The 16,494-nt window shown below is 42.2% G+C and overlaps 1 protein-coding gene across 1 annotated transcript in view; it reads right to left on the bottom strand.

Annotated features, from left to right (window-relative positions):
* The window catches only part of FBN2 (fibrillin 2), a 136,950-nt gene extending 121,064 nt beyond the window's left edge, over positions 1-15,886 (bottom strand). The window contains exons 1-5 of the mRNA XM_079995931.1: positions 15,601-15,886; positions 11,966-12,048; positions 8,558-8,656; positions 7,053-7,148; positions 2,230-2,325 (exon numbers count right to left, since the gene is read on the bottom strand). Of these exons, the coding sequence (XP_079852057.1) occupies positions 2,230-2,325; positions 7,053-7,148; positions 8,558-8,656; positions 11,966-12,048; positions 15,601-15,836 (610 nt within the window). The 5' untranslated portion in view covers positions 15,837-15,886. The remainder of the gene's footprint in view (positions 1-2,229; positions 2,326-7,052; positions 7,149-8,557; positions 8,657-11,965; positions 12,049-15,600) is intronic.
* Positions 15,887-16,494: the final 608 nt, after the last annotated feature.

Below are 16,494 nucleotides of genomic sequence, written 5' to 3'. Positions count from 1 at the left end.
TTCTGCAGTTCACAAAGAGCATTCTTCTAGATTATCTGCATATCTTCAAAAACCAAGAAGCAGAGCTGGCCACAGGAAGAGTTTCCAATAAAGGATACAAAATAATAGATAGGAAAGTGTGGCTGGGAGGGTCCAAAAGAGGTTGTGCTTTCTTGCAGCCCAGCAGCAAACCTTCAAGTTAAATATACTGTAATCATGCCAGTGATTAGTTACTGCTCAGTCTCCTGTCTCCAGCCCGGAAATTAGTCTGCTAGAAACCCAGATAGCTGAACAAGCGGTCACGCTTTATCATACCACAGAGTTTGAGAGGCCAATCTGAAGGAAAGCTACATGTGTTCCATATTAGGGAGAAAATACCTAATTTAAATTACCTTAATTTACAGAACTAGAAAATCTCTGTATTTAAAGTACAATAACATAAATATTAGCACGATAAATTCTTTAAGGCTGCAACCCTAAACACAATTACTAGGAAGAAAGCCCCACTGTACACAGTAGTTTACATCTGAGTAAACATGCGTAGGATTACACTGCACAAATATTAACACAATTTACCCAAGGAATCTGCGGAAACTTTAGCTATAAACTTCTAAGACTTCGAATTAAGAACTATCACTAAAATTTCAAGCTACAAAGCAGGCAAATTACCAGCACTGTTTTGCTATTTTATCATTAGGCACTCGCTGCCTCAGTACATTAAACAACAGTGATCTCTACTCTACAAATTGTGCTGGTTATGCATTATTACTAAAGGTAAAGGACCCGTGGATGGTTAATTCCAGTCAAAGGAGACTATGGGGCCAAGGGAGCCGGCATTTGTCCACAGACAGCTTTCCAGGTCATGTGACCAGCATGGCTAAACCGCTTCTGGAGCAATGGGACACCATGACAGAAGCCAGAGCTCACAGAAATGCTGTTTACCTTCCTGCGACAGCGGTACCTATTTAACTACTTGCACTGGTGTGCTTTCGAACTGCTAGGTTGGCAGGAGCTGGGACAGAGCAACAGGAGCTCACCCCATCACGTGAATTCGAACCGCTGACCTTCCAATCAGCAAGCCCAAGAGGTTCAGTGGTTTAGACCACAGCGTCACCCGCATCCCCCTTGTGGCATGGAGCCTCTGACAAGAACCTGAGGAAGTACAGGCTGTGGCATTAAGATCCGTAGTTCCAACTCAAAAACATATTTGGCCTGAATTTATGGAGCAAATGAGGCTGTGTTGTGAAGGCAAGAGAAGTTTAGCTAACAGGTCAATATAAAGCTATAGCCACCCCACTATAAACAGTTCCCACGGGGTAGGGGTGAGGGACTAGAAGAGGCCTAGCTAATCAAATAATCATCAAGTGAATGATATATTTAAATCAGACAAAACAAAAGGGTTTGCTGCTGAAATATTGAAAGTTAAGAAAGATCTATTACAAAGTAAGACTAAATTACTTTCCAAAATGTAGATTGTTACTGGTTTGGGAATTGCTGGAGGAGGAGGTTAAATCTGTGATGATTCAGTGGTCTAAAGATTTCGGTTATAATATTCAGATGGCATCCTGGGGAAAGCTTTGGAGAAAGGACTTAAAATTTACTTTAGAAGAAAATTTTATGAAGATGTTCTACCGATGGTATATTACACCAAGCAAGCTGGAGAAAATGTATAAAACCAGCTCAAATCTTCACTGGAGATGTAAAGAATCAGAGGGAACAATGTACTACATGTGGTGGAAATGTAAAAAGATTAAAAACTTTTGGGAAATTATCTATAATGAACTTTTAAAAATGTTCAAACTAACTTTCATCAAAAAGCCGGAAGCCTTCTTGTTAGGTATTATTGCTGCAGATATATTGAAAGAATTAAGAAAGATATTTACGTATGCCACTACTGCGGCGAGAATGTTAATAGCTAGATGGTGGAAGGGAGATAAAACACCAACTAAATTGGAATGGCAGGCGAAGTTATTTGAATATGTAGAATTGGCAAAGATGACAAGGAAAATTAGGAATCAAAGAAACCAAGAGTTTAACAAAGAATGGGATTTATAAATTATATTTAAAAGAAAATTGTTCTCAGATGAAATCTCTGACATGTTTTGAATAACTTCTGCAATGTTATATGCTACCAAGAATATGGACAATTAACAATAAGTTAAAAAATATGAAAACATGAAGTCACCAAGGTAATGATGGACCCACATTGATTTCATGTACATTTCCCTCCCTGCAGTTTTTAGTTCTTACCTCTTTCACATTGTGGGCCTGTGAATCCATACACACATGCGCAGCGATTGGGTCCTATGCAGCGACCACCATTCTGGCATCCATTTTCACAGACAGCTGTGTTTTGAAATAGAAAAAGGGGGGGGGGACCCATAATTACGTACTTGGTCATATTGAAAATATCCCTTTGAAGTTCTACAGAACAAATTAATAAAATGGATGCTTTTCACCATCATTATGCCCAACATGGTAATTAAGTGAAACCTGCAATAAGTCTTTAGAATAGCTTTAATAAGAAATTACCTGCTTTTATGCTTGAGATAGCGCCTGCTATAATACAACGGAGTAAGTGAGGTTTGCGGCAGAGTGTTGGGAAGAGATCAGAAAATATGAACAGATTCTAGGAAAAGGATCTATACTAGGCTGAAATTCTATACCAAAGGCTGGGGGACAGACCCAGACCCTGAGAGCATCCTAGGAGGTATCCCATGAGTTTTTATAGTTTGGTACATACTTTTCTAGATGCATGATGAACAATGAGGTGTACACACATATACAAATTCAATGGGTGCAGAGAGGAGGAACCTGTTTTTCAAGGCTGAATAAAAGATAAAGGAACACATCCTAATACCAGAAATACAATCAGTGAGCCTGTTGGGGGTTATGAAAGAATGGGAGGTGGAACCCAATATACCAGGGGTTGGCAAGGTTTGCCGATCATGGGCCAGTTCACTCCCACAGAGATCATCTGTGGGCCGGACTGGTGCAGTGCGACACCGGAAATTGCTTCTGCGCATGCCTAGATGCTGAAAATCGCACCTGTGCAGAAGCGATTTTCCGTGTCTGGACATGCGCAGACGCGATTTTCTGTATCTGCGCATGCGCAGAAGCAATCTCCGGTGCCGCTTGGCGAGTCGCCGTGCCGGTTTAGCGCAGCATGCGGGGGGGGGGGGGACTCACTGAGCGGGCGGCTCAGTTTGGGGTCGGCTTGTTGGCCCGCACGTCGCCAACTCCTGCAATATACCAATCATAAAACTGCACAGAGAAGGTCATATGGATTACATTATATTAAAAATACAGTGGACCTTTTGGATACGAAATTAATTCGTTCCGGGGGTCTGTGCGCACCCCAAAAAAATCCGTAACCAGAGCTGCCGCTTCTGCACACGCACGCGGTGCGATAGAATGCTTCTGCACATGCGCGAGCGGCGAAACATTTACATTACTAGAGAGTAACGTAACCCAAGGGTCTACAGTACACGGTTTCCAAACCAAAAAGAGAGAGTTCATAATATCTAGAGAAGGGCAGGACACCTATAGCCCTTCAAATGTTGTTGGACTCCAACATCCATCAGCCTCAGCTAGCAAGGCCTGTGGTTAGGTATGATGGAAGCTGTAGTCACAGATTTTTCCACTTCAAGATAAAAATCTAGAATCCAGATACCATTTTCCTTACAATGGAGGAATAGTTCAACGACTGCTTAAGCAAACTGCAGCCTACCATTTCTTGCAAAAACAAAACTGTAAAACATTGCAAAGAATATTATCACTGATAATTATGTGTGAAATAATATTGCAAAACCATCTGAAATAAGTATTTCTATCACACGGCAATCAAAGCTTCAATTTGCTGGCCTGTTAAGTGAAAACAGGATCAGTTCTCCCAAAGAAACATTTCCTTTTATACCCCTAGGATTTCTGAATGGGCCTCTAAGCAAACAAGCATTTACATACAGCAGAAACCATTCCCCTCCTCTCCATATCGAGACACCCCAGGGGACATGACATTTGTCTGCAGTGCCATGATGTCTGGGAACAGAGGGATGAAAAGCACATATGTAGATAGCAGGAGGTGGCAAAGAATATGCAAACAGAAGGAATGAAGGAAAAGTTTGTGTTGACAAGATCAGAGTAAGTGTAACTTGCTGGTAGGATATAAGGAGGGGCAGTATAATTAGGCTAACGTGCTGTGAAAATAACGCTGATGGCTTAAAATCCGTTCTGCATTTTTCAAGGCTCACTTATGAATCTGAGCATCTAGATTGCATTAACAAACCCCATTTCACACAAAAAAGCCACATATAAATGTACCGTTTCCAATCTGGTACTTTCCAAATGTTACAGAACTACAACTTGCGTCACCCCTGACCACGGGTCATGCTGGCTGGGGCTAATGGAGATTGTAGTCTAAAACATCTGGAGGTCATCAGGTTGGGAAAGGCTACCATACTGTGTGCCTTGCCTCACCGACACAGGAAGACGCTGTAACTTTGCCCTCATAATTTCCTAGATTGAGGCCAATGGTAACTAATGGGGGGAAATGTTATAAAGACAAGAGAATGCGTCAGCCGATGAGTGAACGTACATAGTTTAGAATTATCAGCAGAAGAACAGACTTGAGTGCTATTATGTCAGTGTATTCTGTACCCCACCCTGGGATCTACTGCAATGAAAGATGGATTATAAGTGTGCTAAAAGAAAGAAAGAAAAGGAAGGATGGATGGAAGGTATTGAAAGTTCAGAATAAGTAGGCAGAGCAGTTCAAAATGGCCAGACATTTTGAGCCACAGGTGCCCCTTTCATGAGGCAGTTCTGTATGCTGTGAAAAATGCAAGTTTTGAATAGGGAGGAATATTTATCTTTTCTTTACAGTTTTGTTCTTTTAAGTGACTGTTAAAAGAAACACACACAAGTCTCACTTTACGAGCATTCGTGTATCAAGTTCAAGATTTCCATTCATTCCTATGGGAACACTTTGAATGCAGGATTTGTCCACATTCTTCTCCCTAACTCTCCATGTCCCCCCACTGTAAAAAATAAATAAATTGCTGCAGCCAATTGGTAAAAGAGAGGCAAAGGGGTAAAATGGATTTATCCAATCTCTCCAGCTCTCCGATTTGTCTGATTTTTCCTGCTCTCTAATTGGTCTAATCTCACTCCACATTCCCTTTCTTCGTGGTTTCTGTCTGAAAATGTCAGCCACCAACCATCAAAGCACAAAAAACCCCAAGGAAATAAGGAAGTTGGCTGTTCAGGTATGTGACTCTACAGCATGTATAGCAAGGTTTTGACAGTCCATTTGTGTTCGAAATACTTGGGGTTTTTTATTTGCCTTCTTACTCTGGGAAAAAACAACAGTTTGTACAAGAACTTAAAGCCCATTCTTGCACTGAGCTCAATCTGCGAGTTTCCCTTTCGTTGGACTGCAGTTAAAGAGATACTCTAAAATGAAATAATCCAGAGTTGTTTCACAAGTGCATATTGCAGTGCAATCTATAAAGTGCTAAAAGTATCTATGTCTGCAATAGCTCCATTTTTACCTAGCAGATTGCAACCATAAGAGGTTTCACTGTCTTAACAACTTCCTCAAGCAACAGCTAAAAGTGATTTGGTCTCAATGTTTTTAGGCAGGTTTCCAATCCAGCCCCTATAGCGTATGGTCAGGTTTTGAAAGCATTCAGCTTTCCTGTGCCAAAACAACACAGAAGTAGGGAGTGAATAAATCATTCATACTGGGGGGGGGGGGGCAGGGAGGGAAATGAAAGGGAGGGGAGAACTTTGAAGTGTGCTAGAACTATCCCCTTATATCACAAGGGGAAACACATAAAAATGTACTGTTGTCGCAAGACATTCTACTCCTTATCAAGGCTTATTAAACCGAATTACCTTTCACTCATCTATGCGCAGAATGACAACACTTCTGTGTTGTTATAAAAATATATAGCGAGTGAATTATGATGCCATGTGAAATAACATTGTTTTTTTTAAATCTCAAGTACAGTGCATTTAAATAATGTTTGCATAGTGATAATGGATAAGAATAATATTTGTCTAATTTTCATGTGAACTACAATTCAGTGCACACAAGCTGGACCTGCAACAAAATGGTGCAGTGTGTGGCGTGCTCCTGCCTGCTGATCCAGTCAGCCAAGCATGCCCTCCTCCAGGATATGGAGAAAGGGAGAAAGAGAGAGAGAGATTTTTTATTCTCCGCCCTCCCCACTACGCCAGCAAACAGTCAGCATTCCAAAGCCAAAGAGAATATTCATGGGGCTTTTGGGAGTTGTCCCCCCCTTTAAGGGGTCCTCTAATATTTATTGTACTTCTGCAAACCTTGGGAACTACCAGGTCTTCTGATAGCCCCTTCTCGTGCATGGATGGGGTGGTTCTGGCTACAGAAACACAAGTACACAAAGACTTGAGCATATTATCAGCTTATAGGTTACGGCCCAAATCTTCAAGTGTGGCTAAAATAACTGCACCATTTATTGCCAGCTCAGATCTTGATTCTCACTGATATAAAATGCCGGAGCTAAAAGAACTGCTGAAAAAGGAGACAGAGCTAGTAGAAGGCAAGAAATGTTTGAAATTTAAGGAGCAAGCAAGGGTGTGCAATGTAACAGCAAATAATATAGGGAAGGAAGGAAGAAGCAACACACATAGAAACACAGAAAGATAGCAAGGGTAGGAAAGGGGAATTCTATCCTACAATTATCTACCCTTCTCTTCCTAAGCTCCATTCTGTCTGTCTCTATATGGACAATAAAGACTACTCAAGTGTATGGAGACATAATACCAAGCAATGGTTTGGTATTAGCATGCATGAGCAGTCAGGTTTGATGTTGCAAACTCCATCCTCCCTCTCTCATACTCTTGCACACTGCAATTTCTAAACGGGGTTCTTGGTAAATGATTTTGCTATTGCATCAAAAACGTGGCAATCTATAGTCTGAGTAAGCTGTAGTTTGCTCCTAAACCAGAATGAAACCATGGCCTGGGATCTTGGTTTAAAGGCAAATTATGGTTTTCCTACAGTCCAGAAGGAACCCAAAGTATCTACTTACGTTGTCCACAGTAAGTACCAATATATCCCTTCTGGCACTGGCATTGGTCTTCTAGACAGGAACCACCATTCATGCATCTGATACTGCACTGTTGTACTGCAGCAAAACACAAACAATTTAAAATTATGGCAGGTAGCTTTAAAAAATGCACAACCACCAATCAAGCATGCAGTGATATTTCAAGGCTGCCCAAATACTTGCGATAGGTATTAATTTAAAGCAGAAAATAGGAAATAACCACATAAGAATACGTAACATATTTCAGCACCTCATTAACTGGAAAGACTTTGCTGTAATCTTAAAAGCGATCTAAGGCGCGTTATTTTAAGCTACAGGCATGGAGCTAAAGGCTGGTGAATTCCAATGCATGTGTAACTAATTCCTTCATTTGCTGCTACCCTGTCAGAAAAATGGGGAAGTCTCTCACCTCTTCACTTATACACACTTGCCTCCCCACTTTCTCACATTAAGATATCTGTGTCCCCCCCTCCCACCACTGCATCCTTGTTCATGACACTTCTTTTTTTCTGTCCACCCTTCTCTCTTCTTGTGCTGTTGGGGTGAAACTACTCTGCCAAAAACAGAGAATAGGCATGGTGCTCTGAATTTTGCAGTAAAAAAACAACAATCCAACTATAACTTTTGCCTTTAGACTGCCATACTCAATATATTTTTCCTTCCTCTAATTTCACTATGATATTATCCTTTTCTTAAATCTCTGCACTTTCCCCTTTAGATTTATGTTGTCACTTTGGAGCTCCTTTGTCTTTATCTCTTTTATCCTTTATCTCAAAGGTCTTTACCATTCCTACAATTAGTTTCTTTTCTTTCATTTTCTTATATCAACCTCATCCCATCCATTCATTCATTCTCTGACCTCAAGGTCTTTTGTTCATTATTCTAGGTGCACAGAATAATCGACATGAATTAATACATTACTACCTTCCTAAATTTTCTTTATTAAAACAGAGGTTGCAATCCTATACCCGGTTACGTGGGAGTAAGACCCATTGAACTCAGTAGGACATGCTTCTTTGTAATACTGCATGCATAAAACTGCACTGCTGATAACTTGCTCTTCAGGAGATAAGGTAATTCAAAATACAATACAATGTCAATTTTAAAAATAAAATAAAATAAAATAAGAACTACATACATAAAAAGACCCCAAGCAGAGAACTGAAGTAGCTGAACAGCAAAAACTAAATTACATTTCCTACAAATGCATTCTTAAATAAATGTGTTTTCACTGTTCACTAAAAGGCAAGTAGGGACAGAACCTGTTGGACCTCCCATGGGAGGGCATTTGAGACACAGTCATAAAAAGTAATGAGCAGGAATCTTCTATATGCAAAGCAGCGCCTTTCATGCAAAAGAGGGTAGGGAAGATGAGACAGGTAATTCTCCCATGCACTTAGTATTTATCCTTAAACACTATCCTAAGTGTAAAATGTTGCAAAACACTTTTTCTCCCTAACTTTAAAAATGGAGACTTTAGGCCTTACTTGATTTTGTTCCACAGGTTGGCGATATCTGACCACTGGAACAAGTGCACATGTTGGGGCGAGAACAAAATCCATCACCACAGCTATTTCTACAAATTGCTGAGGAAGAAAATAATGAATCAAAATGCTTGTACATCTTAAATTGCTTAAGAAACACTGGCAAACAAGATAAATTATTTGCTTAAATGTGTCCAATTCCCCACATACACACCCCAAGAACATAAGCAACTGTGTATATGCTGAAACAATGTTACTTTTGTTTTTGGTTTTGTGTTTGTTATGCTAGCTTCACTTTTACTAAAAACAGGGCTGTAAAGATAGAATCTGTTATGATGCGCTTAAGATTTTAGAGGGTGGTACAAAACATTACTTCTCTAAGAAGTGAGATTTGTGTGCTAAATACAGGTAAAAGTCAATCTGGAAATCAGAAAATTCTAAAATTATGGAGTGACATTTTACTTTTGCGTGTAAGGGCTGAGAGACAAAACAGATGTGACCTTAAGCGTGTAAATGCATTTAAGACACCTGTTTTGGCTATCAAGATAATAGCCACAAAGGAGGGTAGGATGAGTTGGATCAGGACCATGGCACTGGGTGTGGGGAGGAATGGGAGTCAGGGCTAAATTCTTTCCTTTAACGCTGTGGTCCCAATGAACCACTGGCAACCGCTGGTGCCAATGGAAGTTTCCTTCTTGGGGTTATTAGCATCTTTTTGAAATGGGAGGGGAATCATTGCAACCATGATGTGGTCCACTTATTCCACAGAACCAGACCTCCTACCTTCCCCATGGCTGTTATTTTGATAATAAAAAGCAGGCGAATTAAATTCATCCATATATTTAACAGCAGGGTTGTTTTATCCCCCATAAGCCTAAACTATGGCTTTCTAGTTGGCAACAGTATCTTCAAAAACAATGCTAACAGCTGACTTTTTCCTAGCCAAAGAATACATAGAACTAGTCAGAGACTTTGAAGTTCCTTTGCTGTAAAGATACATGATTACCTCCAGACAAGTGATTATTTTTGAGATACAGTTCATTCAAACATTTTCTAGGAACATTAATTTTAAATATCTCTCTGACCTTGTTTTAGAGACAATGGAATATTTTCTAGCTTAATTGACACATTTAAAAGATGAGCAGATGGAACTTCCCACACCTGTTTTAGCGCTGCAAGGAATAAATAACTTTGCACAGCTAAAGTGCAATACAAATGATACGTAATGAAATTAGTATTTTCACAGCTCCAGCATATCCATGTTTACTCAGAGGAAAATCCAGTGTTCAGTGCAGCTTACTTCCAGGGTTGCTACCTTGTTTGAGATAGCAATACTTGCATAGAACTGTTATCTTGTTTGAGCTTTTAATGATGGTTATTGAAATATGGACAGAACAAAGCATTCCACATGAATATAACAAACCTGCTATATAACTCATACAGTAGGTTTTCAGAGGACTGATGGAGAATACTCAGGCTGAACACATCTATACTCTAAGCACTGCATCTATATTAATGCTTTTCAATGTCCTAGCAGCATATTCTGAGCGAATTTTCCCATCTGAAACTAACTAGATATTCACATGTGCCTTTGAAGCCCTTTGTGCTGTTTTGTGTACAGTGTTAATAGTGGATGTTGTTAATATGGGATATAACACAAAATAGAAAATGCATGTATATCGTAGCCAAGATATGTAATACAAATGTAAAACCTAACAATTTAAGCCAAAGCTATTTCAAGTATCATGTGTGAAAATGTTCTGAAGATTGGCCTGCAATATAAATGAAACTTTGTCCAAAAATGCCATAACTGAGAACAGAAATAAAATAAAGGTCACCCTTCCGCCACTTGAGAAAGTAGAATAAATAGTTAAAACACAGATCTATTCTCTTACTTTTATTATTTCTGGGTTAGGAAACTTTAAAGTATGCCTATATGGTGCAGTTAATGTTAAGGCCAACTAGACACCTGGGTCAGAATGTGAACAGAATTCCTTCATAACTAAGTTTAAAATTTCAAACCCCAATTCAGGTCTTCTTAGTCACTTGATTTGTTGAATGGTGCATTAGGATATGAGTTAGAATGGATTATCAGGATTACACTAACAAAAGAAATTTATTGCCCCTTCAACAGCCCTTTGAGTTCAATAGAAGGAACTCTTGGTTCCGGATCTATACTTTTCGGGAAGCACTGTAGCAGTGCTGGTAACTATTGCTGCATTAGTACTGGGCTTGAGGATTAGACCTCAGCATCCATGTAAAGTTATGTATTGTGCCCTTGCAACAGCTTTGGAGATGTAGCACCTGACTTTATAAACTGTTACTGTGTCACAGTGCAAGAGCTCCGGCCATTAACTACACTAACAGATCACAGAATCAAAGAATTGTAGAGTTGGAAGAAACCACGAGAATCATCTTTTCCAACCCTTGGCAATGCAATGGGGCAATGCAAGTATCTTTGTCCCAATGTGGGGTTCAAACCCCTGACCCTGAGATTAAGAGCCTCATGTTCTACTAGACTGAACTATGCTTCAATACTAGGCATGCCGCCTGAGAAGTAAGCCACACTGAGTTCAATGGAATTTACTCCAAGGGAAGTTTACAGCAGGCTACCCTCCTATACAAATTCCTGGGAGTGAGGCGCACGGAACACAGTGGGCCCCACTGAACACATCGTTTTACTTTTGATTAAACTTGCATTGCATTGTGCTCTTAACTTATAAAACCCCAACTGCCTGAACCTCTTCTCTCTAAATCCCAGAGATAGTGGATGTTGATAATATTAGTCAGTGGGGAAATAAAAGCCCTCTACTCTGCATATGCCCAAATGAACTTTTAACATTTTTCACATGTTCCAGAGCTGAACTCTGACCTTAGCCACAGGATGTAGGCTCACTCCTGGTGAGTCCAAACCACAGTTTAACTGATTTACATGCTTTTGTCAAGTCTTATCAGTTGTCACATAGCTCAGCACAATAAAGAGCTTTGCCAAATAAACAATCATGTTGTTGTTAAACATATATTTAAGAAAATCTAATCTAGATCTATTGTAGCACAGCCCCGAACTAACAAAAACAACCAACAGCCTTATGTGAAATATTATTCCTAGGTAACTCAGCTACATTTTCTCTCTGTTGATAAAGTACAACCTACTTTGCCTAGTATTTGACTATTTCTGTTTTAAGTGTTCATTGCTGGATTTCTGAATCTGTAAAAGGGCATTTTTTAAATCAATAGATTTGTGAGTTAGTTAGTGTCTAGTTCTTAAAAGCATAATGGAAGCCTAAACTTAGCAACCAGAGTAGATTAATTCCTTACTTCCTTTTCAAAAGGGTAATTAATTAAAATTCAAAGATGTCTTTTGGATGGATTATTACTCAGAGGTTGTAAAATCTGAAGCCAAACACTTACGAACAATACACTGATTTCCCCCAGGGAGTGTTTTCCATCCAGGACAACAGTAGGAGTGGAATCTGGAGCCACACACATTTGGCCTGTTATATGCAAACAAGTGTGTACACAAAAAATATAGGTCAATGGAAACAGATTTTAGGTCTGCATGATAAAAATGCATTGGCCTCAGAAACAACATACAAGCTTTTTTTCTTTTTCTTTTTACAGAACCCTCACATTTCTTAATAAAAAAAGCATTTCACTGAATCCCTCCCTCCAAGAGCTAAGAGCCCAACTTTTTAGCAAAAAGAGACAATGACTAAGTAATAAGTATTTAGTAAGGTACCATTTTTAAACAGTTCTGAACAATGAACCAAATGCATGCTCTACTGTAACTACTTTACAAGCAGTAAATAATTCACACCAAACATATCTAAAACAGCCTTTTCATCTTAACACCGAGAGTTACATTTTATATGAAAATCTGATTTTTCTAGAGGTATATTAGAAAGATTTGAAAGTGGAAAGAAATGATCATGCATTTTATAACTTAGCATTTTAAAGCCTCCCTCAACCAATCTGAAAAAACATGTTTCTTCAGCAGATTTTAATTGAATTCACCCTTCAGCACTGTTATAGCGAAGACCATTAAAAACTTGATCATGAAACTGAAGCAATATTTGCCACATTTGGTATTGCTATTAGTGTCGTATTTACACATGCTTTCTTTTGCAAAAGCCAGATGTTTTTTACACCACTCTCAAGAAACATATGGAAACTTTCCAAGATGGACCAAAATTTAAAATTAACATTCAAATCAAGCCAATCAGTAGACATTAAGAAGAAAAGCAACAATTACAGAAGGGGGAAAGGACAGAAGTAAATGGAGACAACTGCTAGTATTTGGATTGAAAGTTTGAAAGGGAATGCACAGATGTGTGATGGGACTGATTAGGAAAACAAGCTGTATAGAGAGGTGGCTATTGGGATACAACTTCATCTTAACAAAACAGCCTGGTAGAGACAAGATCAAAAGAAATGTGGCTGTCCATTAGAGCTAGCTGCAAACCAGTGGTTCCTATGTATTGCCTTGTTGGTAGGTTTTCTACAAGACAACTTCAAAGATAAAGGCGTAATCATAGGAGCCAACTCCTAGGGGCTGAGGGGTCTCCAGCCTCCTTGCCATAAAATATTTGAGGGGGCCAGGCCCCCCAAAAGTTGATGGGAATTCCCATTCAAATAGTGTGTGGGCACTGCATCATGTGATCAATAATGTGGGGCGGGGCTTACCTGCCCCCCAATATGTTATTCAAGTTGGCACCCCCTGGGAGTAATGGTGTCTATTTCATGGGGACCTTTGGAGAAGTCAAATAGAAAAATAAGGCAAACCCATTTCATCTTCAAAACTGTAGCCTTCTATGAAAGAGAACCCTCAATTGCTCTATAGCGGTGTGCTTCAAGAGAGCACATTAGGACTAGTTCTGGGTGTGGGGACCAGACAGCAGGAGGGTGAAGGGAAATATTAAAGAATGGGTCCAGGTCCAAGACTTGATGCCACCCACAGGCAACTATCAATTGCTTATGGGATGTTGCTAAGTTCTTACAGGACATAAGGCTAGTAAGTGACAATAACAGTGGCAGAGTTAATATTGAAATCCTGGAAGAAAGATTAAAGGCTATTTGAGGTAAAAGAGAACTTGGTGGGAGGTTGATTGGGCTCTGATGCCAAGGGAGAATTATGGGTTGAAGGAGGCTGTTCATGGGAGACAAGCATTGATGGGACAGTTATCAGGAAGTGGCTGCAGGCTTTACAGAGGCAGGATAAAGTGATGTTTTCACCTGAAACACTGCATGAAACACTGGTTTATCAGAAACAAGACTTACGGATGGTGTGAGACCAGTTAAAGAGGATAAATGAGCTAGAAGATAGGGACTGGGAATGTGGATAATTTACCTTTGAGTTGCACGGAAGTACTTGAAGGAGAGCAGAAGAGGAATATTGCAGGAGTGGCTGCATATTATTAGGTAGGGAAGGAATTCATTGGGGATGGAGCACTGGAAATCAGGAAGTTGCAGGAAATGAGCACAGGACAAGAGGAAAGAACTACAGAACTACAGAAGTGCTTTTAGGGGTTGTCAGCAGGAGTAGCCAAAGGTTTCATGGAAGCAGAATAAAGGTGAGCTGAAGGTTTCATCAAAGCACAATAAAGGTGGCATTTCAGAATTTTTGCCCGTGGATCACCCAGAAGTTGCCGAGATGGTGTGCATGCACATATTTGATGGGGGGGGGGCGCAGAATGGCAGGTTGCAGCTGGTTGCATCCACGCATAACCTGCTACTAAGGCGATACAAGGAGTACGACAAGGCTGTATATTGTCTCCCTGTTTATTTAACTTATATGCAGAATTCATCATGCAAAAGGCGGGGCTGGATGAATCCTTAGCTGGAATTAAGATTGCCGAAAGAAATATCAACAACCTCAGATATGCAGATGACACAACCTTGATGGCAGAAAGTGAGGAGGAATTAAAGAACCTTTTAATAAGGGTGAAAGAGGAGAGCGCAAAATATGGTTTGAAGCTCAACATCAAATAAACGAAGATCATGGCCACTGGGCCCATCACCTCCTGGCAAATAGAAGGGGAAGAAATGGAGGCAGTGAGAGATTTTACTTTTTTGGGCTCCATGATAACTGCAGATGGTGACAGCAGTCACGAAATTAAAAGACGCCTGCTTTTTGGGAGAAAAGCAATGACAAACCTAGACAGCATCTTAAAAAGCAGAGACATCACCTTGCCAACAAAGGTCCGTATAGTTAAAGCTATGGTTTTCCCAGTAGTGATGTATGGAAGTGAGAGCTGGACCATCAAGAAGGCTGATCGCCAAAGAATTGATGCTTTTGAATTATGGTGCTGGAGGAGACTCTTGAGAGTCCCATAGACTGCAAGAAGATCAAACCTCTCCATTCTGAAGGAAATCAGCCCTGAGTGCTCACTGGAAGGACAGATCCTGAAGCTGAGACTCCAATACTTTGGCCACCTCATGAGAAGAGAAGACTCCCTGGAAAAGACCCTGATGTTGGGAAAGATGGAGGGCACAAGGAGAAGGGGGCGACAGAGGACGAGATGGTTGGATAGTGTTCTCGAAGCTACCAGCATGAGTTTGACCAAACTGCGGGAGGCAGTGGAAGACAGGAGTGCCTGGCGTTCTCTGGTCCATGGGGTCACGAAGAGTCGGACACGACTAAATGACTAAACAACAACAACAAGGCAATACACGCCTGGCCTAGTTCTCACAAACAGCATCGGATCGAGGAGATAAACCTTTTGCCTGCACTGTACCACTTCAGACTGCAGGTGGAGGTGACCTGCTCTTTGGGGCGGGGCTAATCATGACACACCTACGACTCAAGGAGCATCAAGGAGCATCAAGCTAGGCTAGGATCCTTTCCCCCCTGACACCTAGCGGCCCCCCCCCCCCGTGTCCACAGAGACTGCTCCATTCCGTTCCCACGAAGACCATGCACCCCACCCCCGCTTGCCGCCTGAAAGTGGTACGATCCGGGCACGCGGCTTCTATAAATGCCGCCTCGCCGTCGCTGTTTGTGAGAGGCAGGCCTACCTGCGCGGCGCGAGGCAACGCGGCTTCCCTACCCCCTGAGCGCGTCCTGCTGGCCTCTCCGGCGGACTCGGTTCGTGGTGGCGGCGCCCTCCAAGCTCCTCGAGGCTGGGTAGCTGGTGCCGCCGCCGCCGCCGCCCCCGCCGCCTGTTGCTCCATCCGCCGGGCGGACCTGCTGCTTGCCTTGCGCGGCTGCTCCCTGCGCCCAGAGCGCCACACAGCCCAGCCAGAGGAAATAAGGCTGCAGGCGGAGCTCCCGCCGCCTCGCCATGGTCGCGGGCGCGAAAATCCTGAGGTGCCTCAGAGAGGAGCCCCGACCTCCGGCTCTTCTCCCTTCCTGAGGAGAAGAGGCGTTATTCCTCCTCCGGGCCGCGCGCTCTCTCCCCCCTCCACCTCAGCGCGACGCTCTGCTGCTGCGGGTCGGGGCGGCCAGGGCGGCGGCGGCGGAGGCTGCTCCTTCTTCTCTCGCTCCGCGCTGCATCCTCCTCCCTTTTCCCGCCTCTCCGCTGCTCGCCTTCCCGAGCGAAACGATTAAAAGCCGTCGGGGAAAGAAGGGAGGGAGAGAGAGGAGGTCCGGCGAGGGGGAAGGGGGGAGAACAATCGAAGGGTGTGGGCGCCCTCAGAGGGGCTTTTCGGAGAGCGAGCTCGAAATTGCCCGCCTCAAGGATAACAGCAGTAATGATAAGGAGCCGCTAGTGACAGGGGCCGGCAGCAGCTTTCCACCCTGGAAGGCGAAAAAGGAGGAGGGTTTCCTCTTTAGGAGAAGCTTGCTGCTGCTGCTGCTGCTGCTGCTGCCGCCGACTCGGGGGAAGGCGAGGCGGCGGCTCTTGCCCGGTGCGCCGCGAGAAGAATGAGGGGCGAGGGAGGCAGGGCGGCACTACCGCCCGCTCGTCGGTGGGGAGCAGCAGCGCCGCGCCAAGCACGTGGGA

Source organism: Podarcis cretensis (genome assembly GCF_951804945.1).
Source record: "Podarcis cretensis genome assembly, chromosome: 11".
Lineage (NCBI taxonomy): Eukaryota > Metazoa > Chordata > Lepidosauria > Squamata > Lacertidae > Podarcis > Podarcis cretensis.
Note: the sequence above shows the minus strand (reverse complement) of the source record. Positions and strands in the feature narration are given on the sequence as shown.